Source organism: Phyllostomus discolor, chromosome 11, assembly GCF_004126475.2.
Source record: "Phyllostomus discolor isolate MPI-MPIP mPhyDis1 chromosome 11, mPhyDis1.pri.v3, whole genome shotgun sequence".
NCBI lineage: Eukaryota > Metazoa > Chordata > Mammalia > Chiroptera > Phyllostomidae > Phyllostomus > Phyllostomus discolor.
The window spans coordinates 9,248,833-9,276,383 of NC_040913.2; the positions used below are offsets into that span (position 1 = coordinate 9,248,833).

General features: G+C 43.8%; 1 protein-coding gene across 1 annotated transcript in view; it reads right to left on the reverse strand.

Annotated features, from left to right (window-relative positions):
• The window catches only part of GPC6 (glypican 6), a 1,029,119-nt gene that overhangs the window by 749,029 nt on the left and 252,539 nt on the right, over positions 1–27,551 (reverse strand). Inside the window, exon 2 of the mRNA XM_028526606.2 lies at positions 19,389–19,547. Within this exon, the coding sequence (XP_028382407.1) occupies positions 19,389–19,547 (159 nt within the window). The remainder of the gene's footprint in view (positions 1–19,388; positions 19,548–27,551) is intronic.

Here is a 27,551-nt window from a genome sequence, read left to right on the forward strand (position 1 = left end):
CTGTATATACAGAAAGTGGCATGTAGGAGAATAACAATAAATTCAATAATTTGACAAAGTTGTAAAAGGAAAACAATGGAACAAAAATTGCACAATCTGATGTAAATTTTGTCTTTCTTGACTTTCTTGAGTATCAAGTTAAGAAAATCTTGAAGTTTACATTTGAAACAGCAGAGGAAAAGATAGGACATTTTAAAACAGTAAAAGCAACAGGATAAAATTAAGAAATGGTCTTAGATATTAATGAATGAGGGGTGTGGAAGTAAGCGATTCCCAAGACATACCTCCTAGTTAATCCCTTGTTTGGCTATGAAAACCTTTAAACATTGAATTGGCCTTTTCCTGGAATTAATTCATGACAAAACATATATAAGAAAGAAACAGTACGATATCCACATGTCAAAGTCATTCGCTTCTTAGAAGGTAAAAAGTGTACTTCAGAAGACAAAAATAGTTTCACTGAACTTAGAAGTATTTTATCATTGACTTTGACATGAGCATGGTTACTTTTAAATTGAAAGTGGGGAGTAAGAAAATAAAAGACTTTCACAACTTGCCTCTAACATTTTGTTAAAGACTATATATAGATCTATAGATATAGATGATCAAACGTTCAAAAGGTACTAAAGACTATACACAAAAGATGTCTTTCCTATTCTCCCTACTCCTGCAGCAAAAGATGGTTCTATTCCCAAAATAAAACACCATCGCCAACTACCATTATGAATACACAGATCTCCGCTCTTCTCCTCTCTCTCTCTCTCTCTCTCTCTCACACACACACACACTCACTCACACCTGTTTGCATTTCAAGCAAAATTTAAATTCATAAAAAGCTTATAAGACTGTTTACTAGGAATATGAAAAAAGAAATATTAGTGAAATCAAGAGTACTCTTTTTAGCTTTTATAGAATTTAGAAATTTTAACTATTTTATCTTTAGTTTAAAACGTGATATTGTCACGAACTACCACTTCCTTCAATGAGCTGCAATAAGAACTGCGTAACAAAATTTTGCATTTAAATACACAGGATATTTTATACTATTGAATATAGCTTTGGTAACTTGCAACCTCATATGCATGCTATTGGGGTTTAAATGATTTCCTAAGAATAAGCAAAACAAGCTTTGCCTGCTGGCAGGATCCACCTCTGTTTGGTTCCCAGCCTCCCATCTGCAGAAACAGGTGTCCTTTTGATACTGGCAAGGAAAGAATCAAGAATTTCTGGACTCGACCGTCTTTGCTGAGAGTCGCCATGGTTTCCTGCTTCAACAGTACTTCAACGGAACCTGGTGCTCAACTCCCAGCCCAGCCAGCCGCCCAGATCTATGCTTCCGTCACTGCCCCACAGCACCCTCGGATCGCCACTGCCAGGGCCACAAAGTCACCTGTCCTCAGCCACCTGTCTTCAGTTGCCCATCACAATGACCACGTCCACCTCACAGGTGTTAGCAGGTGTGCCAGAGCTACCACCAGGACTCAGAGGCCGCCATCAACCACCAGCTCAACCTGGAGCTCTGAGCTTCCTGCATCTACCTGTCTGTGTCTCTCTGCTTTGGCCGCAATGCTGTGGCTTTGGAGAACTTTGCCAGGTGTTTTCTCCACCCATCTCCTGAGGAGAGGGCACATGCTGAGAAACTGATGAAGCTGCAGAACCGAGGAGGCGGCTGAATCTTCCCTCAGGGTATCAAGACAGCAGAATGTGACGGCTGGAAGAATGGGCTGAATGCAATGGAGTGTGCATCACACTTGGAATAAGTGTGAATCATTCACTGCTGGACTGCCCAAACTGGCCACTGAAAAAAATGACCCTCATTTGTGTGACTTTACTGAGACTCACTACCTGGATGCAGGAGAAATCCATCAAAGGACGGGCTGACCACATAAACACCTGCACAGGTCGGGGACCTGAGTCCCGTGTGGCGGAGCATCCCTTTGACAAGCACACCCTGGGAGACAGTGCCGACAGCAGAGCCTCGGGCTGCCTTCTCACGGCCACGGGGGGACTTCCCTGTCACCAAAGTAGCACTTGCATGTCGAAGCACCTTTCCCTTTCTATAACTGGTACCAAATCATCCAATTATGACTCTCATTTGTACCATTCCTTCAGATCACTTGGTATTCCCCCCCAAAAAGAAGAAGAATGTCTAGATTCAGATGCCATACATGCTATCATTTAGTTCCCATGCCAGCTACCAGTTCTAGTCGGTAAATGGGTCCCTGTCTTGTTTTTGTGTGTGCCTGAGATTCTGTCTTCACACCGTTTCTCACGTGCTAAACTTGAGATGCCAGCTCTGACTGGCTTAAACTGGGATCCTGCCTCCACGCCCAGGTCTGGCTTTTTGCAAGCATCAGCTGTGTCTCTGCGCAGCTGCGCTTGCGCCTGGACCCCCGTGCCGGCGCTCCCCAGTCTGGAGAGATGCCGGTTAACCTGGCAGCGATGCAGACGGTTTGGCTGGGTTACTGTGGGTCAGCATACTTTCTCAACACTCTTTCATCCTCCCCTCCCACCATGTTTTACTTGTAGCCCCAAGAACTAGGTCCACCTTGGTGCGGGTGGATCGAGCTTCAGGTTAATTGGATCGTACCCAAATTTGTCCAAGCGAGAATGGCGAAGCGCAGACTTATTCACAAACTAATGATTACCACTCAGCATATGAGTCCATCTACCCACGAGAGAGAACCTCCTTGAAACAGAAAAAAGCCACAAGGTTCCGGTACAGTCACCTGAGCTTCCCATTACTAACATCGAAATTTCCACTTCAGAAATAGCTCAAATACTGCATTTCAAGGTAATTTGATTTGCTTGCCTTTTGGGAGAAAGTACAGCTTTGTAGAAGGTTTGTGCTGGAGGAAATCGTAGCTCTCTCTCTTACCAGCTATGTGAGCGCAGGGAAATAGCTTCAGTCACTAAGCAAGAGCTTCTTCAAATATAAAACAGGAATGATAATAACAGCAATAACGATAATATAATAATAGTATTGCCTACCTCATAGGATTGTTAAGGCCAAATAGAAGAACACATGAAAAATTCTTAAAATAGTGACTGCCTCAAAGTATTAGTTAAGAAATATTAGCTATAGTCACTTAACTATAGGGGCATTTTCATGTTTATTCGGCAAGAAAATTAATTCTGTGCTCAGAAGTGAAGCAAGGAATTGAAGAACTTTTTGTTTTTTACCAGAAAAACCTCATAGAAGCACTATAGCCACTGTGTTAAAAATAGTAAAAGCTAACTATAGGCCACGCATTACAGTAAGTACTTCATGTACATTAGTGCATTTTAACACTATGAGGTAGAATTGATTCTTCCAACCATCTGAGGTGGAGACACGGAGTTTCCATCCAGTTGCCCAGAGCTATGGAGGCAGAAGGCAGCAGGGCCTGGGTTTGAACACCCGAAAGCCCGAAGCCTGGGCGGAGCTCTGGACCCACCGTGCTGCCTCGCTCTCCAGCCCGGTGAGGCCAGTAAGTACGCCCTTTCCTTATTTTATTGTGCATCGCAGGGGAAAGGCTCTATCGCTAACTGTGGTTTAGGAAGGAAAATAAACTTGGATTCAGCAAATTAACTTTCAGCATAGCTTTCAATGACTGGGGTCTCAGACTATTAAATCTGGAATTTCAGAAACACGCTCTAGCGGAGAACAACAGCTGCTGCCGGATCCCAACCCACAAAGCAACAGCCGCCGTGGCATCTGGACCCACAGCCACGCGGGCTACGTCAATAAATAAGGCGAAAGTCCCCCGCCGCCCGACCCTTCAGAATCTTCTCCCCAAGGCCGCGATGGGTGGCTCAAAGGTACCTACGCCAGAAAGGCAAGTGGCTTATTATTTTTTTAATGTCTGTCCAGGCAGGAGGCTGTGACCTTTGCTCTCTTTCGGGGCAATGGATGCTAATATTGCCAGCTGGAAGTAAATGGAGATTGTAATTGAGACACAGACAACCATCTCCGATGGGGGGATGGGGGAAAGCCAACCAGAGAGTCTTTCAAAGTTACCTAATGAGCACCCAGCATGCCTTCAATTTCTACAAATGATCCTCCATCAGCCTGGGTTTGTTTTGCAAACAAACGCTCAAAAAGAAAACCTTTCAGCTCTTGTAGGCTTGGCACTGTCTCCCAAGACCAGCTCAGTTAGCTAATGGGAAACGTAAAGTGTAATTCAGGACGCTGTCCATTTGGTTTCCTGGGAAAAGTGGCAGAGAAAACAATATTGCAACCGAAGAACTGTAGTTCTTTAGAAATACATGTATCTCAGAATGGTTACTCCATATGATGTAATGTGCAATTATTCATATAAACGTGGATGAGTCTCATTAAAAAGTATCGCCCAAAGATGCATCTTTCCCTTTTTCCTTGATGCTTTTAAAGAAGTGCTCTATTTCCTCAGACCCCCTTACTCTGCCCCAGTGGAAGACATTAGTCACAGATGTTCCCCAACTTACTATGGTTCCACTTAGGGTTTTTTGACTTTATCACAGTGCAAAAGCGATACCCATTCAGTAGAAATCTCACTTTGAACATTGATCTTTGCCTCGCTGGCAGGAAGTGGCACGACACCCTCACGATGCCAGACGGCGTCGGTGAGCCAGCCCCCAGTCAGGCGCGTGGTTACGCGGGTGAACAACCACCTCTCTAAGGTGTACTTACCGCGTTAAATGACTTTGCCCACCTGTAGGCTAATGTAAGTGCTCTGAGCATATTTACGGTACGGCAGGCTTAGTAAGCTAAATGCATTTTTTTATTGTTGTTCAAGTACAGTTGTCTCCATTTCTTCCCCCCACCCCCCCACCCCAGCCATCCCCACCTGCTAATGAACAAACTCAGAAGACTACTGCATTCCCTAAATCGAGTTCTGGCATTTTCTGTGTAGACTGTGTAGTAAAGGAACAGCGTGACTCAATGGCAAGAAATCCACTTTGGTGTGCAGACAATGCCCAGGTGACGTTTATTCTAGAGAATCTTAACATCCGGGCCTACTAAGGAACTTGGCACAGAGAAATTCGGTTGAATACCAGCCGCAGTCAGCGAGCCCGAGAATAAAGAAATACCACTCCCACCCAGCGCCGCTTCTCTCATTCAGCATTAGCAGCAAGCCGCACACACGCCACGCTGGGTGTATCGCTACATTGCGGACAGCCTGTTAGCTACAAAGGAACTATGAAAAATCAATAGCTGTTTCATAATCACTGTATAGGTATAGAATAGGTAAATATGCACATCTTTACTTAATGCAAAATTCTTCATAGAACTCCAGAAACTCTGGGATGTTCAACGATGTGAAGAATGGGGATGCATGAAGATGTCGGTGTTCAGCCATCCACAGTGCTCTACATGCTCAGCCAGTTGTGTGACCAGTTGTTACCGGGAAAATCCAATCCATGACATGGAGTGGGCAATTACCGTCTATGTGTCCACCGCCGCTGTTGACGGGAATCAAGAGCAGGGCCCTTGCCCCATATACAGGGGTGGGCAACGGGAGGTTTACAGTAGTTCTTCACCGTTCTTCACATGGAAAAAAATGCTGGTTATGATGATTCCAATAGCTTTATTGACTCAAAAGAATCTTATGCACAACTATAAGCCTACTTTTGCCCGTTTTTGCATTTGTATTTAATGTTGCTGGGGAAATCTTTATGCAAGATACTTGAAGCAGAAACTGAACATTTTATAAAATATAACGTAATGTGAAATTTAGCAATATCAAAGGCAAAGTTGCTTTTGAAACTGGGATGTGACACCATTGTGAGAAAATGTCAGTGAGACAACCACTTGAATAGGCTGAGAACAGGCTGATTTTTATGCTTTTTATACATGTTCAAGGACCTTCACAACAGGACCCCTCCTTTTGTTCAAGCTTCCTCTGTTCCATAAATAGAACAATCCGTTTTCCTCTGGATTCCCCGCCTCCATGACTTCCCTCACGTTTCCACACCCTTCATCACTTTCCAGACAGTTTACACTCTCTTTTCCCAAAAAGCCATGCATGGTTCTCCCATCAGGAAACAATTTCTTTCCCTTCTAACATTGTGTCTGGATTTTCGCTCCTGGCACCTGTCCGCACCACATTTGCCCATGCTCCTGTCTAACCGCCTCGGTGGGACTGTCGCCCTTCGGGACCAGAATGAAGACCCTGAGATAATGATAAGGATGAAGAACGGGAGAAGAAAACTCCAGTGAACACTCTCTTTTCGCCAGACTCTGTCTAGGCCCTTTGTGCATATTTTCAAAACTAATTATTTCACTTGTTTTGAAAAGAAGATATGTAGAACCCAAAGGGTTTAAACAACGTCCTAGGTCATTTGAATAAAATTCCAACCCTGTATTTGAAACCTAGTCGGCTGACTCCAGAGACTGCGCTGCTCATGTGGGTTTTTAAAAACACGACTTGAAACACTGTGAACAGAGTAGGCCCTTTCTCAACTGTGGGGAAGGGAGGCAGGAAGTACAGAATGCAGAGACCTCACTGGGCACCGGGAATTTACATGGAAAAAAATAATAACAAAGAGACTCCTAATTTTGAAGCACAAAGGGAAAAATAATCATAAGCATTAAAAAAAATCTATGTATTTTAGGAATGGTTTAAGTAATTTAAACGTTTATAACAATGCTATTAATTAAAGTCAGCTCCTCAACTTCTTCAGGTTCAGAGCCCAATTCAGAGTTCCGCGCCCTGGAGACAACCGAAACCCAAACCTCGACACAGACAGGAGGCTGCACCCCGCTGCTGCTTGTGGGGCGATATGGAAGCTTCCCACCTGACAACATCCTCAGGGGCCACTTCCCAGAGTCAAACATTTGGGGGTACTGGGGAGATGTGGGGAGTTTCGACAGAGTGATAGCCAAAGTCAGTGGACCTTAGATGACTTTTCAAAAAGGACATTAAAAATTCTTGTATTATTTTGCCTTAAACATCCATTTTCCTTAAATACTTCATTTGAGGATTCATTTTAAGTGCTTCCTTGACATACTCTTTAATACAAATCATGATCTATCAGCTCATGCAACTCTTCAGAACTATGGTGTCCTGATTCCGAAGGGCGTCTGCCTGCACTGGACACAAAGACCATCAGCTCGGGGGTGGTGGGCGTCACCCACAGCTGCTCAGGCGACGTGTTAGAGGGTATGCGGGAGTATCACCCCCGGGAAACAGGAGATCCCCTACCTGGCCAGGGCCGGATTCCCTTTATGTTATATATATAATATTTTAAAAATATACTATGTTTTACAAAGTATATTTTATATCTATAGATATTTTATATAGTCATTTTACAGATATAAACTATGCAACATAAGAGTTAACAGTTCCAAGGTACTTGAACTTATTCAGAATTTATGTGAACACACTTTCACAAGAAAGCGCATACTGGTTGGTTCTTACATTTTGACCTGCGTGTCCTCAGACATCAGGTATTTTGTTTCCCGCCATGAGGCACAAGTTATTTAAAGTAACTTTAACACTTTACATTAAAGCATTAGAGTTTTCTCCCATAAGCATATGTTACTTTAGAATCAGAAAAGTGTTACTAAAAGTGCTATTTGGCTTCAAAAAATATCACTCAAACCAAAAAGCAGAGAAATTAAAATTATTTTCTAGATTATGAAAAGCAAATATTCACTAGATCCTATAACCTAGAAAATAAAAGGAGAAAAAATAATTTTGTAACTCACACATATAAAAAATTCTAATAAAGTATAAATTTTATTCACCAATGAGATCTGACTCGAGTAGAACTCACTGTCAAAATCAGAAGGGAAGAAGGGAGACTGGCTTAATGGATAAAAATCACCATTTAATGATCAACAGGCGCTTGAATTCTACACCACCTTGCACAGTGGGGACCTGTATATCGGCAGACTTCAAACTGACCTACTGTGACAGAACAAAGAATTAAAAATCTGTCATCCTTCTGTGTCTCAACTCTGTGTCCTGCTGACTGACCTGTCAACCTCACTCACTCCTTTACCCTTTCGAGTGACACTCAAGGTATATCCCAGAGTACACCCCAGAAGGCTGCCTGCTTCGGAAGTACCCAGTGCTTAAGCAAAATGAAGATTCTGGAGTCCAGTCCAGACAAGGACTCAACATCCACAGTGTTCGAAGCCAAGAATCGGTGTGTTAACCGGTTGTCTAGACGACTCCTGTGCATCTGCACCACTCTCAGCCCCGGTGCCCACGAGCCTGCCTGTGTCTACGTGTGTGTGTGTGTGCGTCTGTGATATAGAGAAGAACACACACGTGTCCCGATTTTTGAGATAAGGGCTTCTCCTTGCACTCTAAATAAAGACCATCTTTGTTCTGGGAATTTAAAATTAGTTCCATTAAATCCACTGGAGCAAATGCTGCTGAGGCCTAATGTGACTTCCAGGTTTATGGACCCCAAGAGTTCACAGATAACTAGAATTCAAAGCTTCCTATTTCCTTTTGCCGTGTTTATTATAGGACTTAAGCAATCCATCTGGCCGGTCTGCATCCTTGGGTCTGTGCAGCTCGGTGCCACGGCCAGACAGCACCACTACGGCATCACTGAACAGGCTCGGCATTCAGTGAGGCACAGGAAGATGAGATAGAGGCAGGAGACCTAATCCCTATAGTTAATGAGCTTAGACTTCAACAGAGAGTATGCAACAGATCACACATTTTTTTTCATTAAAGAATACTAGTAAAAGGACACTAAGTAAGTGGAAACGAGAAGGTGTCAAGGACATGAGCATTGAGGAGTGAGCCAGGAGAGCTGAGAGAACTAAAATCTGTCATGACCACGGCATTATTCTTCTGAAAGAAAGAAGATGACTATGCAAAGAAATTTTCAAAAATTAAAAAAAAGCGTGGAGAAGTACTGTTTCTTCTAACACAGAAAGGCCTTCAGGCCTCCTTTCCTGTTATCTCACCGCAGAGTTTGCTTCTCATTGCCAAGTTGTTGGAATTCACTTACACCACGAGGTGGGGAGGAAAAAGTGTGACGATCATGGGCAGCTATACATAGGCATCCCCAAGAATACTATTTGTCCATTTAACAAATACAATAAGCTTCTAAAGCATCATTGACAGAACATTTAGAAATTCGTGATGAGTGGTTATTCAAAATTTATCTGAGCTCTGTGAACAATGCAGGCTTATTAGCTGGTCACTGCCAGCACCTCCACGGTGGGGGTCAGGATGGCCTCCCTCGTCCTGGAACTCCCGGAGGCGTGAGGAATCGATCGCTTAGGCAAGCTGCCCCACCTTTGGATTTGCTAAAAATTCCAGACTCCTAGAGCTCACTTCACTATTGTCATTCAACCGAAAATCACTGGGTGACTACGGTGTGATGAAGAAATGTTACTTACAATGCATTTATAATGCACGTTTTACCCATTCTTCCGAATCTTGCCAACGTTTGTGTTTGAAGAGTCTGCTTGTCTCGGGGCCCGTGTAGTTTCTAAATAAATGTTCAACATTTTGAAACACAACAGGGAGACATCTCATATGGAGCCTTATTTTAACAGGCCTGTTTGGAGTAATAAACTAGAGATGTCCTATCCAGCAAAACCATAATAAAGCCGTGGACAGAAGCAGACACTCAGCAGCCTTGACTGAGCTGAGATCCTGATCAGCTGCGTTCATCTTTGTGATTTGAAAAGGTTGTGCTCTGTGTAACTGGCTGTTTTTGAGCACACAGAAAAGTCAGTGTGGCTGTACCTGACATGGCTCTGTATCTACAATGAGTTCACGACCTGGAAACCCTCAATCGTTACCTGATCAAGTCGTTTCTGTCTTCTTTAAAACTTCTTACTATAAGCCCTGGCTGGTAGCTCAGTGGATTGAGCTCAGGCTACGAACCAAAGTGTTGCAGGTTCGATTCCCAGTCAGGGCACATGCCTGAGTTGCAGGCCACGGCCTCCAGCAACCACACATTGATGTTTCTCTCTCTCTCTCTATCTCCTTCCCTTCCCTCTCTAAAAATAAATAAATAGAATCTTAAAAAATATGCATATATTAAAAAAACTTCTTACTACAAAAATTTAAAGACCACACACAATGGAGAATCTAATAATAAGCCTCAATGGAATCATCAGCCAGCTTTGGCGATGGTTACCTATATGCCCACCTTCTTCTCTCCACCTGTCCACCGCAGGGACTCCCCAAGGACGAACGATGCCTTGTAGATCAAGTTTCCCTTCAATTACTGTGTTTTGAACCTTAAAAAAAGCATACAAATGTTTTTCTTATGCTTTCTTTTTCTTTCACCTTTTTTTTGTTGTTGTTAGGAAAGGGAAAGCTGGTATTATCTCTGTGGAGGAGGATGCTCAGATTTCACCCCAATTTCTTATCAGGAGGGAAGATCGAGAACCTCCTGATGCACGATCCCCATCAGACAGCCAGTGACAACGCCGTTTCCCCAGGCACGTCACGCCTAACGGGGGACAACGGGGGCCCCACCTGGACGCTCGCTGTGCCGAGGAACCCGTCCACCCTGAGCCAGGCTGTTCTCAGGTCTGAGGACAAAAGTGATTCCACTGGCCTCTCCTCACTCCGCCATGAACTATGTTCCTTCATTTTCATTCCAGTGGGAAAGGCAGTGTTCTCTACGCAGCGGCAGGCCACCTTCACTGAAATAAAAGTTCTCCTGCAACTCGCCCGTCCTTACTCAGAGGATTAGTGAGCCACCGTCAGCGAGCAGATACTTGTCTGCTCATTAACATTCATGACCAAGAAACCTTCTGGTCGGGCTGGTTTCAGAGTCTGATGGAGCAATACTTAAAAGAAATTGGCTTGTCTGCGAAACAGCTGCTCGGCGAAGCCACCGTGCAAGGGAGTTGGTGATAATAAGATGATAATATTACAACCACAATGGGAGCATAATATGTTTTAAGTTACTTTGAGGTGGGCAGTGGGGGTCTGAGAATTAGAAAAAGATCAGCAGTCAATCACACACAGGGCATGAAGCTGCCGATCAGCTGTGTGTGTCCTCTGTTTTGAAAGATCTGTCCAAAGAGAAAGGGAGAGACAGGGAAGACAAATCTCCTTGGACAGAGCTCTGAGTTCTTGGGCAATGCAACACCTAACCACAGATCATATATTCCCACACTGTGCAAAAGCAAGGCATTTGTGATTGATAAATCTGTTTACCAGTTCTGCCAAAGCCAAATCCCTGGTTAGCTGGTTCTTATTTTCCGAAGGGCTGTCCTTCGGGAGAATTGGCGGATTACTTTCCAATGCCAGTGAGACTGTTTCTCCAATTTTAAAACCCACGTCAACATATCCTGATTTCCGCAGGAGTGTCCTTCAGATGAAACACACAGCACCGACGCGGTGGCCTAGCAAGCTTAAAAACAGCATCCAGCTCAGTCTTCCCTATCATGACTGACATTATAGCCCTTATAAGTACAGCTAACGTTTTATACTGTACAATGAGGAAGGGGACAAATAGCATAAAAATTGAAATATGACATCTACTTATTCTTGAATCACATCATAGAAGTAGTGTGTGTGTGTGTTTGTGTGTGTGTGTGTATTTGCCAGTATGTGAGGATATGGGAGGCAGCGGCTAAACAGGGGTGTCTGCCTAACTGATTTACTTAGGAAATACTCGCTGCTCTTAAGTTCCTAGAGAATCTACCCACCCCCCTAAGGAACAGCAAATACGGCACATAAAACATTGCTTGGGCAATAGCAAGAGGCTGCCCGCTGAGGACTACGGCAGATTAGAACAGAAACAGATTCACCTCTTCCCCCACCTCAACCTGCCTGAGAGCCATAGAGTCCACCACCCCAGTCCCGTTGGTAATGACCGGGAAACGTGCTGTGGCCGATACTGCAGAACCTGGGAAGACAGAGTGTCAATTCTAGTTTTGGCTTAGGAGGGAACATGCTTGCACACTGGTAACAGTCTTCAAACCGCACCATGGGACGCATGTGCCCAAGAAAAAGCGCCTCTTCCAAAAGAATAAGAGAGCTGAATGGATCAAATCTATACGTTAGAACCCAGCCTGGTTGAATAGAGCCCAAAAACACCAAACTCTAGCCAACTTTGTCATGGCTTAAGGAAAAATAAATGCCTCTTGTTTATGCCCTGAAATTTTGTGTGCATGTGTGTTACAAAACAATATCAGATTGATACAAAGCCAAAAAACTTTTTAAGGAATATCTACATAATAGGGAAACGTTAAATGAAAACGAAGTCATACTGTTTGGAAACATCAACAATAAATACATTTACGACAAGTCCCAGTATCTTTGTGAACGTGGATATAGAATCTCTGATATTTTTGTCTCCTTCTGTCCCTTCTTCACCGCAATCGGAAGCCATTCTTTAAAGATCCCGTCTTCCCCCTCTTCCCAAAGTCTTCCCTCGGGCCTCTAAATGAAGTGCGTGACTCCCTCCTTTCTGTCTCCAGCAGGTTCTATTGCATGAGAGAGTTCTGTCTTCCTCCGTGTTAGTTTTACTCTGAGGCCGCTGCAGTGAGGTAAACTCTGTGACAGGTTGGGAGTGTATCTTTGACATTATCAGTCATATATTTTTTAAAAATCTACTACACACTTGATTAAGTAAGTGCCTTCTATATGGTAGGTTCTGAATAAATGTTTCCAAGCTGGAATCACACACTCATCATGTGACAGGAAATATAGAAGATTCTACCACCATCTGGAAAACTCCTTAGGTTTTCTCGGTTTTTAAATAAGTATATTCTCTGAGAAAATTAGGCCATATTTTAAAGATATCATTACATTATTGCCATCTCTACAGTCTATAGATGAAAAATGATATTTTAAGAGAAAACACAGCAGATTTGCAGTGTAAAAATATTATGGTGTTGTGTATGAATTATTTCCATATTCAATAAAATGAGAATTCTGAGGGTGTTACTGTAGAATAAGTTCTTCAGAAAAATGGAAATTACTATTCAACTTTTTTTATTTTGCTTTTAAAAATGTACTTGCTGCCAAATTCTCTGGACAAATGTATATCATTAAAATACATAAATAAAAATCAAGAAAGAAGGAAAAATAATAAGACTAAGAGGAACACACTAAACAACAACAACAAAAAAAAAACCCATATTGAATTTCAAATGTGAATAAATTTCAGCTCAAATAAATCTGAAGAAAAAATAAACAAAATAAAATATCCGGTGAACTGAATTTTCCTGTCTCTGAATAAAACATTCCATACATGGTCTTAAAGCAGGGAGTAGAGACGCCTAACCCAAGATAGAGGCTGCTAGGCTTTGTGAAGTAAGGGGAATAAACAATCGGTCTTTCTGGGTCGAATAGCATTTTTTCACAAAACACTCATTTCCTTTCAATTTAGGGACAGCCTCCAATTGCATACCATTCTGCGTCTACCAAAAATGTGGCTAGATTCTTTACCCACCAACACTACTACTGACTTATTAAAGAAATATCAGTAAATTTTAGCCAGTGTCCACTCAAACCCAATAAAAGCATAGTAAGTAAGAATTTCAAGCAAATATTGACTTCCTATCACATTACTATTTATAAGTCTGATGTAAGTCCAGAGTATTAGGTTACAGTCTTGGTTTCATCAGTTTGGTGGAAACTTGGCAAGCCATTTCCCCTCGCTAAACTCCAGGTTCCTTGGAGGCTGGACTATATTTAAGTGGGCAATTTTCTTTTTTTAAGGATTAAAAAAATAAAACATGTTTCTCTGAAAGACATTTCTACCTCCTCCCCACAATAACTGGGGCAGGACGGGTGGAGGGAGATAGAGAAATAGAATAGTAAAATCTCACTCTGGCTGGTATAGCACAGTGGATTGAGCACAGGCCTGCAAATGAAACAGGTCACCAGTTTGATTCCCAGTCAGGGCACATGCTTGGATTGCAGGCCAGGTCCCCAGTAGGGGGCGCATGAGAGGCAATCACACACTGATGTTTCTCTCCCCCTCCTTCTCTCTCCTTCCCCCTCTCTTGAAAAATAAATTTTGAAAAAATGTTTCTTTAAAAAGAAGAATCATAAAATCTCAGCCCAGTTAGGGATGGAAAAGCATGGAAAAGATGGAGGGTGGTGGTGGCCAGGAGCAGGGATTTAGCCGTCTGCAACCGGGGATGGACTGCCACCTCTGTCACTCAACCCCCGGGTCCCTTCGCGTGCTGCTCACCCTGGTGTACAGGTGAACACCTGTAAAGGGTGAGGTTATTACAGTTACTACCATCGGATGTTTGGTTGCTCTCCATTTGCCTAGACTCCTACCAAGCAGCCACTGACATGCATGACAACCACGGGGATGTAAACACCCCTGACCATGTGACAGGTCAGAGAGTCACAGAGCACAGGTGTGCCGGGAAAAGGAGTAGGGGTACAAAGGTGTCTCTCATTTTTCTGTCTTTACATATAACTTGTTTATTTGTTTCCGAGTTTCTCTGACCATCTGGGTACTGGGCCGAGATGAGGAAGATAAGAAACACGGGAGTGACGCTTCCTGGGTGTGCGTCCCTGCTGGGGTGTGTCAGAAGGTCAGGGCGGGAGAGCCAGCAAATGGAAAGCATCGCTGCACAATTCTGAGGGAACCTGGGCGGTGGTCACACCCTGGCCCGAGGGCGATGGGCCACAGGGATGTGCCCTGCAAACCAGAGGTGGAGACTTAGCCAGAGGAAAAGAAAAGAAAAAAACCATGCAAACACCTGCAGAAACGCAACACTGCAGAGAATAGATGCCTTTACTCTGTATGCAGGCATTCTAACACTCCCATTCTACACCTAAAAAGGGAAAAAAAAATCTAGCTATTGAGGAATAAGGAATTTCTCTGTGAAAGGATGAAAATTTCTGCAATTGGTATTATATACGTTTTCCAATCATCTTCAGATACACATGTTTTCAGATTTATTGTGTCTCAGCTACATATTTTAGGCCAGTGGGTGTGTGGAGCAAAGCATAGCCGTTTAGGGAAGTAGCAAAGAATTCATATTAATTCAGCTCTAGCTTCCAAACACCCAATGAATATTTACAACTTTATACAGTGTTCTCTTCTAAATATTACCAAATATATTCATAGAAACTGGAAAAGAACAATAAGTAGAATGTTATGTTATGCTAAACGCTTTGGAACTTCAAACTTTAAGTCACCTATGGGGAGGGAGATCCAAGACTGCAGTGAAGCTGGGGGAAGCTACACTCAGCTCTTCCCAGGACAAACTGGAATTACAATTCAATTATAGAAAAGTCATCCTGAATCACCAACTGAAGACAAGCTGAAGAGAAATCTTACAGCCAAAGAAATTACAGAAGAAGCCACACGGAGACTGTCAGGAAGGACAGAGACATGAAAAGGGCTGGCCCTGTCCCCACAGGCAGTGGCCGTGGTTCTGGTGGGAAATGTCAGCTGCAAAGGTTCCCCCTGCAAAGCGTAAGGACTCTCCCTCAAGCCAGACGCCCCCAGCCCAGAGCACCGGAGCCAGAAAGAGGTGCCCACGCAACATCAGAGAGGCACGAGTCTACCAGGGACAAGCAAGGGGCCACTAGAGATATAGGCACCTTCTTCAAGGTCCAGTGCACACAGTTTTGTTTACAGCTCTGCGCCCCGGGCTCTGGCAGATGGAGGACAGGACAGACTAGAGCTGTGCGAGGAGAGTCTAAGGGTGCGTGGCTCTGGGGAGGAAGCTGAAGGGACAGGCACCAGCATCCCTGTGCTGAGTCACTCTCCTGGACCGCTGATACCGTGTTTCTTGGGCAGTCTCCTCTGTGTAGCATCAGAAAGCAATACCCCCGCCCTGTGGAGGTTAGGCTCTACTGAGAAGCACACTCAGAGGAGCTTCCAGGGAGGGAGCCTAGCAGGGCAGCCTTCATGCAGAAGCAGGTGGAGACAGGCAGGGGCAGATCAAGTCTGGGTGCCTCGGGGCTTCTGCTGACCTGTTCCTCAGCTCCATACTGATAAAAGCCAGGAGTGATGCACAGCTCGGTCCTTCCCACATGTACCCAGGCCCAGCAGAGGGAACCACAAAAAGTGGATCATTTGCAGCTCCAGTTTACCCAGGGGCCATCACAGGTGGCATTCCACATTGGCCTGCGTCACAGTCCCTTGCAAGAGGAGCAGAATCGACACCCCCAGGGACCAGCTTCAGGCAACATCAGAGCAGGATCCAATGTGCTTCACGAACAGCACCTCCAAAGAGAGATCTCGGGAGGCACCAAACCCTGCTGCAGCAAATTCCACTAAGTGTGGTCAGCACCTGCACAGCAGCCTGAACCCTATGGTAGGAGCCGAGCCTCACAGTCAGCCAGCCTGAGGGTCATCGCCACGTCCGAGTGTCTGATAGAAATCAGCACTCAGTTACAACACGAGGGCCCACTCAGGTGATCAAGGAGAGCTATGACAGAAGGCCACCCCACAAACCCTAGAAGTCACAGCAAATCCATCTACTGCATAGAAACAAACACAAAAAGGCAGCCGGAATGGGAAGACAAAGAAACAAGTCCCAAATGAAAGAACAAGGGAAATCTCCAAAGGAAGAACTACATCAAACGGAGGCAAGTAATTTGTAAGATGTAGAGTTCAAAGTAATGCTTATAAGGGTGCTAAAGAGCATGAAAAAGGACATAGAAACCATCAACAAGGGCCATTCAGAAATGAAGCACAATATGTGGAATGAAGAATACACGGGAGGGAATAAGTAGTAGGCTGGATGGAGTCACTGTACGTAATGAAAATACGCTGGAAGTGGCCGCTTTCTCATATAATATAGTCAACATTCATATTATTAAAAGAACATAACCAGTAAAGATACTCAAGACCCAGGAAATGGGGCCAGAGGCAGAAACGCAACATGGACCATTTGGATCAAGAGACCCCAGCAGTAATGCAGAATGACTCACAGGCTAGAAATGACTTATACGGCTACTTTCTTACCCCTAAAAGGGGTTCCTGCAAAGTCACCTCCGGAAAATAAAATCCAAAGCCCTTCCAAGTACCACTGGTTTTATCAGGGAAAGTAAGGCTGGGAGGGTAACATTCCACAGCTGATCCTAGATTGATCTTGGGTGCTTATACCAATGGACACTCATCAATAAATGCCATGAGGAAGTTTAAAAAAAAAAAGCCAAGAGAAAAAATGGAAAACTACCCACATGAACATACCGTCATTCCTGAAATGGGACTTAGCAGCATCACCTTCTGGGATAAGAAGACAATTCACACAACTGCACAACTGACCTTCATGAAATTGCCAAAAGAAACGGGAAGGAAGCCTAATGGTGACTTTGTAATTACATGTTTTTATAATTATTTTTTCAGACGGTGATTTTCAGAAGTGGAGTTCATCAGGATCACATTTAGACTTTTTAAAAAGTCTGGGCTAAAAGCTTCCTTGAAACAAAGTCTTAATTTCTTTCTCATTCCAGCCTAATGCAACTGCAATGAAACACACAGTTCCTGAAGAATCCATCACCCTCTATGTCAGATCTGGTCTTAGCAAAAATCGGTGTCCTGTCAAACCGATTGACGTAATACCCCTAAGTACATTGGCATAATTTAAAACACACCTGCAGAAAGAGAGGGAGAGAGGGGGAAGGGAGGCAAGGAAGTGGTGGGGGGGAAAGGGAGGGAGGGAGCGAGAGAGGTTTCTCTAGTAAAGTAAATTAGATGTGGGATTAAGAACTGTAAATTCAAAGATATTAATAGTTATTGATATGAGAATACAAAAAGTTTCTGGCTCAGTCTTGTTGAAGGCATTTTTTTACTTATTTTTTTAAGAACTTCCCATGAAGCTACCTTCTAATATTATTAAAAATAACATGTATTGCATACTGTAAAACCTGCCCTGGAATTATTTCCCCTGAACTGCAGAATGCAGTTTGACAAAAGCACGAGAGTCATTTTCCAACCACACAGACAAGAAGTCAGCAGCAGCAGGTCCCTCTCACCAGCTTTCTGTAACAATAATTCCAGTGTCTGGACTCACCTTGAGGTGAAGCGACACATTATAGTTCCTCAAGCACAGAGCCCCGTCAGAGGCTCCTGAATGTCACTGGATTTGTAACCTGCCAATCAAGGGTAACTCCCAGCTACGCCCTAGGTGCACTCAAGGGAACAGCATTCATAGTGCCACTTCAAAACAAGGGATCATTTTCATATACATCCAGATGATGAAGTTAAACACCGAGGGAGAGGCAGAGGAGGAACGTGACGATGCTGAAAAACGCTGGAAGGAAACAGGAGTCCCATTCGCTCACATGGAAAATTGCACCTCATCGTGAGCCCTGAGAGCACCACTGGGCGGACCTGCCTTTTAGAACTCGGAGGGCTGATTTGAAAGAAAGTGCTGTGGTCACACTCGTTTAAAGGAGCAGTGAAGCAGAACCTTGTACCTACTGGAGAGGAAAACAAAAAAGAAAAGGGAAACTTTGGCAAGCCCTTTCCACACTGGCTCTGTTGTGCGCGCCCTGAAGAATGTGAAGGCCAGCTCTGTTGCCTCAGGGCAACCTGACAGACTAAGGCACGCAAGCAGGGTTCGCCGCAATCTGTAAGTCTGGTACACAACGAGTCACAGTGAGGGACACTCACTTCTTAAGACCACACACCACTTACGAACATTAACTTTATCCTTATTAATTCAGTTTATAAAATTAAGGTTGCTTTTAAATAGTTTTCTGAGGCTCTGATGAGAAAACTCAGTGCTGAAATCGTCGTCATAATTGCATTCACACCTCGTACTTTCTAATACAAGAGGTTTATTTAACAAACAGAATATAGAAATGAAGTCAATTGCATATAATCAGGAAATCAATGGAGGGTTAAACCTTGTGTAGAAAGCACTGCAGCCGTAATGTAACACATGGCTACCTTATCCGAAGGGTGAACTCTACAATAAAGACCGTGCCATTGGTATTTAAACCTTGCTTGTCTTCTTCAAAATGCTGTTGTATTTCAAATAATTTTAAATGGCATTGAATTACACTAAAGAAAAATGCCCAGATGAAAGGCGAGGAGAAGCTATGGCAGAACAAAATCTGAATTAGAATCACTCTCATAACACAAAATCGAGCTTCAATCTTTCAGAACCAGTCTCACAGGCAAACCCCAAATGCAAAACTGTTCTTCAACTTGGGTGTTCCCGACCCATCACTACCAAAACCATCAAGAAAGCTCCTGTTTGCATTTTTTGTTTGTTTTTGAGCAAAGAAGAAAAAAAGAGAAAGAACTCGGGATACGTACAACAGGGTGGTGATTTCAGGGGTGAGGGCAGAGGGCGGGTGGAGGTAGAAGAGCATATCAAGGGGGAGAAATGGTCATGGAAAAATACAATAAAAGTCAATAATGTAGAAAAATGTTACAAACGTTTAAGAGAAAATGAAAAGCTCCTGCTTAAAAGAAAGCTTTTTCATAGAAGACCGAGATTCTCATCGAAATGCACGCCGGGACCAGCGTGGAGGGGAAGCCCCACCTACCGTCGAACTTCTTGTGCCTGGACACGAAGGTGGTGCGCACGAAGTGACTCGTCTCCTCCACGAGGTTTTCAAACTCCAGCTTGCTCTGCTGGCTTAGCTTGTCTTCCATTTCCGTGGTGCAGCACGTGTACTCTTGAGGACAGATTCTCAAGTGCTCCCCTGCAAGGAGAAGACGAACGTCAGGGAGAGAGGGCAGGACTTCGGGGAATTCTCTTCTCTAACGTTTCCCTCAGACCCTGGGGTGCCTGTCCCACCAGCCCCTCCGTGAACCTTCTCTCTGTCTCACTGTACGTGGCATTTCAAATGTTCTGGACTGCTGTGGAACCTGATGCCAGCCAGGGTCTGCTGTTTGGGTCCATGCACCCCTAATTCTCATGTGGAAATCTGAATCCCAAAGGCGACACCATTAGGAGCCAGAGCTTTTGGGCAGTGGTTAGGCCATGGGCGGGATTAGTGCCTTATAAGAGACCCCAAAGAGCTAACCGATGCCACCCTTCTCCCAGCATAAAGGTACGTGTGTAAACCAGGGAGCAGGCTTCCACCAGACACTGAGTCTGCCAGTGTCGTGACCTTGGACTTCCCAGCCTCCAGAACAGTGAGACACAAATGTGCTGTTTATAAGCCACCCAGCTTACGGTATGTTTGTTACAGCAGCCCAAACGGACTAAGACATCTGAAGTTCAGTTTCTGACCCTCGGTTGTAAATGAAGGTCTACGGAAGACCTCAGAAGACCACAGCAATGTTGTGCTTTTATTTGAAATGTACCAAGTAACGCCGGGTGACAAGAGATGCAATCCGTCGTACTGAAGACAGCTTCTTTGGAAGCCTCAGTAGGGCAAGAGACAGTCCCGTCACCAGAGTCTCAGACAGCAAGGGCAAGGAAAGGTGGCAACCGTGCCTGTGTCCCTCTCTGCCCCTCCACCTGTCAGAGTGCACCAGCTTTTCTCTGGGGGACAGTGAGGGTGTTTTAATGGCAGGTCCCATGGGCCACACAGTTCCCTCAGTTGACATTTATTGTCAGAGAGAAAATGTTCGCCTATAAGAAAGAAGGCACTGATGGGTTTAATGAACACTTATACAGAAATGTAAAGTAAAAGGCAATCAGTTCTGCAAACTCATCTCGGGCAATTCCAGGCCACTTGTTTTGACAATATTGCTTTCTTTGGTGCTGTCTGCAAGTAGGAGCCAAACCTGTGCGTCATAAAATTAAAGTGGCCTGAAATTAAACTCTGAGTTTCCAAGTGATGCAGCTCCTCTCGGGTCAAAAATGTTTAAGAGTCTGGAGGGAAGGAGAAAAGTCCACCAACATCTTGCTAAATAAAACCAACAAATGGCCCCCAGCAATCACAGTTACTGCAGGCCATTTGAAAAACCGCATGTATTTGACTCGGGGATTAACATTCATTTGTAATGTTTAACTATTTATATAATATCACATCCGGTGACGCTGGGTGATAGATGGGGTGTTTTGTGATTCCTTGTGCAACTTGGTGCTCCAGTGCCTACTTCAGACAACCGCAGAATCAGTGCATGCAAACAGTGTGCACTGATGTCAGATCTTACCCAATTCCTGGAAGGAAAGGGGACCAGAAAATACCACATGTATATTTAAAAAAATGAAAATACATTGTACTTGAGAATATTAAACATCGTATTCAAGATAACAGTTCCCTCCCAGGAGGAATTAGGATTTGAAAGAAATACTCAGATACTTTCATCTATAATCTTTTACTACTTAAGTTGCTTAATGGATACATGATGATCATTATATTATTAACTTCTTCTGTACATAAACTGTCTTGTAATAAAAACCTGGAAACACGCCATGCCAATAAAATGCAGTAGCCAGGACAGTTGTGCTAGAGCGGAGAGCAGAGGGTAAATATTTTAAAAGAAAAACAAACCGCCCTTGACATTCAGAAGCCAGCCAGGCACTCAGTGCTGGGTCATGATCCTCCATTACCAACAAACAATCTCACAGAACACCGACCCCAGACAAGACTATTCTGAGGCCGGGACAAAATGCAACAAAATAAGGCCACTTCAAACCTCGCCTGAGCACAGGCGAAAGCACAAGGTCACTGTCCCGTCCACAAAGCACTGAACACCTCCCGTCTCAGGCAAAATGAAGTGTCTGGTGGTATCCTTCTGTACCCCTCACAGATGCACCCTCCTCCTCGCCCTCCCCCAGTCCATCAGATTTATTGAGATAATAACCTTATTAGAGAATCACCTCCGCCTTCTGACAGCACCCAGCATAGCTTCAAACCTGCTACATTGACCCCTCCCCCAAATCACCCAACCGAAATCCACAGCCTGTAAGAAACACCTTTGAAGTCCCTCTTACTGGAAAACCCTGCACCTCTCCATGCAGCATTCTCGCTTGCTGCAGTGAGTGGTAACTCAGATGGTCCAACTACAGATGTGTCCCTGACAATTTCTGCCTTGAGGGCACTGATTTACCAAAACGGGGACCAACAGAACACCATATATAGTTTGAGAATATTTCCCCAAGGGATTCTGATCCTTACAACCCATTGAGAAGCATAGTTCTACAGTTGAAGAGACTGGGAGTGTGGCTGTATCCAAAGCAAATGGTTTGCAAATCACTATTTTTTTTTTTTACTCAGCTACCAAGTCTAAGCAGTAAGGATGCAACTCCATCCAGGTCGAACACACGAGGGAGCAGAGGGTTCCTTTTTCTGACCTGCTTCCAAACTGTTTTTCGGAAACCTCACGGTCCTATTTCCCATTTCCCCCGCTTCATTTCCTGCTCTGTGTCGTGCACAAATGAAATCTCCCTTTCCCGAGATTTAGTCATCAGGACTGCATTCTGCTTCTGAATCGCTGCAATTGAGTTTACAACAAAACTCATGGGGCTTTGTGCGAAAATGAAACAAACAAACATACGGAATGGCCAAACGAAAATAAACATTTTATGACCCGAGGGAAACAGTTGTTTAGGGGGAATTTATAGAAAAAACAGCATGGATCGACGTTCATGAAATTCTGGATTGGAGACATAATCTCCAATGAGCCAAAGAAAATCAGTATTTTATGCTGTAATAAATTGAAACCGAACGATGCTTACTTCTTAATGAGACAGCTTTAAACCAAAATTGCTTGGTTGGGGCATGTGTGTCTGCATGTAGTAAGGTCATGGAGGTATATGTAAGAAGCGGCCTTACTCATTCTGAGCAGTTTCAGCCCTTTTCTAGAACCAAGAGGGTCCCCGACAAGCCAATTCCTTTCTCCTCCTTTATCGGGTCCCTGGCGGAGAGCAAACCAGAGAGACGGGGAGACAGAGACAGACAAGCTTGGAGAGAGAAAATGAAGGGGCAGAGACATCGCCTGAATGTGGACGGACCCTGCTGTAAAAGAGCAGATCTTTTGTGCCAGGTTCACTATACTTGGTGCCAAGTGCACGGGATCGGGGCACCGGAAGCGTGTGGCTGACCTGAGGCTGAGGCTTGCAGCCTTCCCAGCATGCCACCGGTAGGAAGGCACGGAAGGCCCGTGCTGCTGAAGTGCAGTCCTTTCCCCGCTCGCCCGAGGCCCCCGATGCTCACCAAACTGACTTTGAATGGCCAGAAAGACTTAGGACAGTAAGACATTGGTTCTGAACAGGCTGCTACATATTCATTTTGTCTGGGGTCCCAGAACAGAGTTTGCAAAGCATGGCCTCTGGCTCAAAGGCAGCCTACCACCGGCTTCATAGGGCCTGTGAGCAAATGGTGGGCAAAAGCAAATAAATAGGTAAAATCAAAATAATGACAGTTTTGCTCTGTGGAAGTTTTATAAAATTCTAATTTACTTGTTCATAAGTAAAGCTTTATTGGGAAAAAAGCTCCGCCCATCCATTTGCGCCTTGTCCACGGCTGTTGGAGCAGCAGGGCAGTGATGACGGAGACCCTGGAGCCGGCAATCCCTGAGCTCCCTCCACTCTGAAATCACACGTCCCAGCTGCCCTGATACGGTAGCTCTGCCCTTCCTCTTCCAAATCCTCCTTACGGCGAGGATAAGGAACTTTTTTCAGCTTACATACTTCCTGACACGTATAAGTAGTGGATGTAATGATGGTATCCTTCCAACGTTGTAACTTACGGAGAATGAAGTGTTAAGAGTTTCCCACCAGCATTCCTTTCTCAAAGCCCCTCAGGTTCCTTATTTGTTACCTATTATATAATTAGATAAAATATTAACTCAACTGGAGTGCCCTTAGCCATCTCCAAGATCACTAATAACAAAGATATTAAATAGCTCATTCCAGAGGATTAGAATGACAGACCATAAATGTAGATGTGGCACCGACACTGTGTTGATTACACCTTTATTCATCAGACATTTGTCGATGACCTTCCATGTGCAAATCATGGTGTTCGCACCCAACAGGATGAGGCTGAGAGGATCACGCCATCAGCTTAAACAGGTGCGTGCTTTCGTAAGGCATCTGAAGTTCGTGCCAGTGAACAGCGGAGTCCCTGCATTTTTATATACCCCTTCAGTCGCTCTAAAATAAATAAGGGGAATTGTAGATGTGGAAGGAAGCAACTCTACCAGGAGGCTGGAGAATGGGCAGGCACTCAAGGATATACGTTCAGACAACACATTGTCAACTCTTTTCTAAGAAAGAAGAAATGGGACTCGTCCTCCCTCCAAAAACCCCCTTCAACTATGTGTCACTCTCTACAACCTCTTTCTCCCAATGTCTGCCAGATGTCTGTTTTCACTCCAAGAGGCTGAGGTGACAGCAGAAATGTCATTCTGCCACGTCATACTCCCTCCAAGGTTGGGCCTTGGTCTGAAAGCCACCAGGACTAGGCTTCCTGAGTGGCATGGTAGGAAGGAGCAGGCGACAGCAGGGTCTCATTAACCACCGAAGGCAGCCTCTGTGTGTCTGCGAGAGCAGGCTCAGTGCCCTTGGCAGTGACATGTGAGGCCCTCAGAATACACATGCCAAATAAATGAGCAGCCAGTACAGAGTGCCCTGAATGAGTCACCTTTCATAGACTATATAGCCAGCCAGGCTCTTGGCTTTCATGGAGCTTTGGAATGTGGAGGGAAATGACTACCTTTGTACTTCCTAGAAAGTAGGCAGAAAATCAAAACCTAAAAAGTGAAAAGAAGATAGCAACATCTCACAAAAACAGAGCACTTCAATTTCTGAACCTCTGAATTTCATTTGACTAGAATGCAATATTTGGCCCTGGCTGGTGTGGCTCAGTGAATTGAGCATGGGCCTGTGAACCAAAGGGTCACTGGTTCAATTCCCAGTCATGGCACATGCCCGGGTTGTGGGTCAGGTCACTAATAGGGGTCATGGAAGTGGCAACCACACATTGATTGACACACATTAAGAGGGAGAGAGGGTTTCTCTCCCTCTCTTTCTCCCTCCTTTACCCTCTGTCTAAAAATAAAATTAAAAAAATATTTTACAAAAAAGAATGCAATATTTGTTTTAGACTTGGCTCTCTTTGGAGTGGATGGTCCTCGCCAAAGTTCTCTCATCCTTGAATGACTGAATCCCCTACCGTCAATTAGCTGTGTCTGGTAAAGGCTAGAATCTCCTCATCTTTTTATGTATCGTCTCAAATAACCATTCCGTTCATTCATCTGGTCCCTTAAAAGTTGACTGGAGCAAATAATCTAAGGAAAAAGGGTTTAGGGAAGTAAAATATTCTAGAATCAGCTAACTTTTACCTAGAGTTTCTGAGAGCAAAGATAATTTAAAGTGGAGTTAATAGTCCTGAATTGTTTTTAGTCTCATAAAGATCCTATGCATACCAATCAGGAGTGGCAGACCACAAGAAAAGAACATTTTTTGAATGCAGGTTCCAGTTCATTTCTTTAAGTCAAAATTCCCAAAACCTCTAAATAAGCACTTCTTCAGCGTTTTTCAGTGTGGAACTTTATTATAAATAATCCTTTCATATCTTTGAGGGCTGCTCTTCTCCAGTCATGTTGTTTCGTGCCATAATCAGAGATGTTCAAACTTTCACATAAGTTTTAAGAAATTCAATTAATGTTCTACTTCAGCAGATCTTATCACTCAAATAACCTGTATTAGTGTCATCCTTTGATGTTGTCAATTTCCTGTAAAGATTCTGAATACTAATTCCCTTAGTTATAAAATTGTCACTCTGCATTTTGTAAAAATAACTCCTTTGAACAGATGTATAACTGTCTAAATAACTGTCTAAATCTGTTCCAACAGTTACACAAAGACAATTGCAAATGTTCCCCTCGAGACAGTACGGAGCCCACCTCCACAGCTCTTCTGACCGGGATCCTGGTCTTTACACTCCTTTGCCTTTTTTTTTCCCCAAAGATCCGCATAGTCTGAGGGTGGGATGGGCACAGACTGAGGTGTGGTCGGAACTGGCACGGCATGAGGATTGTGGGGGGCGGGAGTGGGCAGAAGTGGTCTTTGAGATCTCAAGGCAACTGGAGAGGGAAAAGCCGTCTTTCCTTTTTCTCACATCTAATCTGGCTCCGATATCAAATTATTAAGTATGTAACAACTGATCATGTTTAAATAGAGGGGGTTTCTCTTAGCCCTAAAATGAACATATCTTCTATAGTTCATACAAGAACAATTGCGAGGCATTTAAGAAAAGCAACACCTTAAAAACGATTACCGGTAATTTGTATGTGCAGAGACAGGTACAGATACATGCACATGTACATGGACACGTGCAAGAATACACAGAATTTCCCCCAGTATTTTTTAAAGGAAAGAACAGGAAGATCTTATAATAAAGTTGGAATTGCTACTTTTCTTCTTCTCTACAGGAAGCAGCCTGGCAAAACTGTGATTAAGTACCACAGGGACGATTGCATATCGTAAGAACAATGGGATTCCATGATTTATCGTATGCCACCAATCAGTCACTCAACTGATTAAAATATTTTTTTAAAATGAAAGCAAAGCCAATTTAAAATATCCTAGTTTATATTGCAAAGATAACAGATAAATCTAGTAATGCCACTGATTATGCTGCACCCACAAAAGGAAGAGAGCCTAGTAACAGCAAAAGACTTTGCACCTAGATCACGGCCAAAGGTAAGAAAGAAATTATCGTTTTTCCTTGCATGTTCCTAGCCTCTTCACTCCATGTCTCTGCCCTTTGCTTGTTGAAGTTTTAATGGAGTCTGTAAACAGAGTGGAGCAGTGATTGAGGGGCTGTGTGCCATGTGCTACACCCAGAAGTATATTGGAATTGGATTGGAGGATGATGCAGAGGGGAGAACCAATGGGCGTGCTTTGCCAAGAGACTTACCTACAGCTATTGTAATAAACTCAGCTGTCCCCCAAGGGGACCATCCCTTTCCTAGTCTTCTGAGGATTATGCTCACCAAGTTGTATATCCAATCAAAGCTTCTCATACAAGAAGTAGTTAAATAAGAAAATCTCATCCACATCTGACCAGTTAATGTGTTGGTTCTCAAGACAGTTCTCTGAGAATGAGGACCCATAAAGAAATCTTGATCTCATTATTTCTGTATTTCAAAGTCAGACTGAAAGCTATGCAAATGTAGAACTCTTTAGCTCTAATCTCTAAGTATCTGAGACGAAGATAAGTGAAACACTGAGGCAAGGGTCTCTACTCTCATTATAATGTACACCTTCTATTTGCCCAACACTTTGTGGGCACTCCCTGTATGCCAGCTACTGTAAAGTGGGTATGTGTATCATCTTCATTTTACAAACCAAAAAACTGAATCTTAGATTGACTTAATCTTTCAGCTGGGAAAGGTCTGTCTCCAAAGCTCATCCTTGTAATCATTTTTTGAAAAGATTTTATTTATTCAACTTGAGAATGAAGGGAAGGGAGTGGGAAACAGAAGGAAAAAAACATCAATGTATGGTTGCCTCCGATGAGCCCCCTACTGGGGACCTGGCCTGCAATCCAGGTATGCATCCTGACTGGGAATAGAACCTGCGACTGTTTGGTTCACAGCTCAGCACTCAATCCACTGAGCAACACCAGCCAGGGCCCTTATAACCATTTTAATTGTTACAAGACTGGCTGGAACATTGCAGCAAATGTATGGGGACAGGGCTGTCATGGAATATTTTAAAATTTCAGGGTCAATTGCACACCTGTGGGAAACCACACAAGCTACCTGCTGGAGATAGTTCAAGTTTCAACATCGGATTG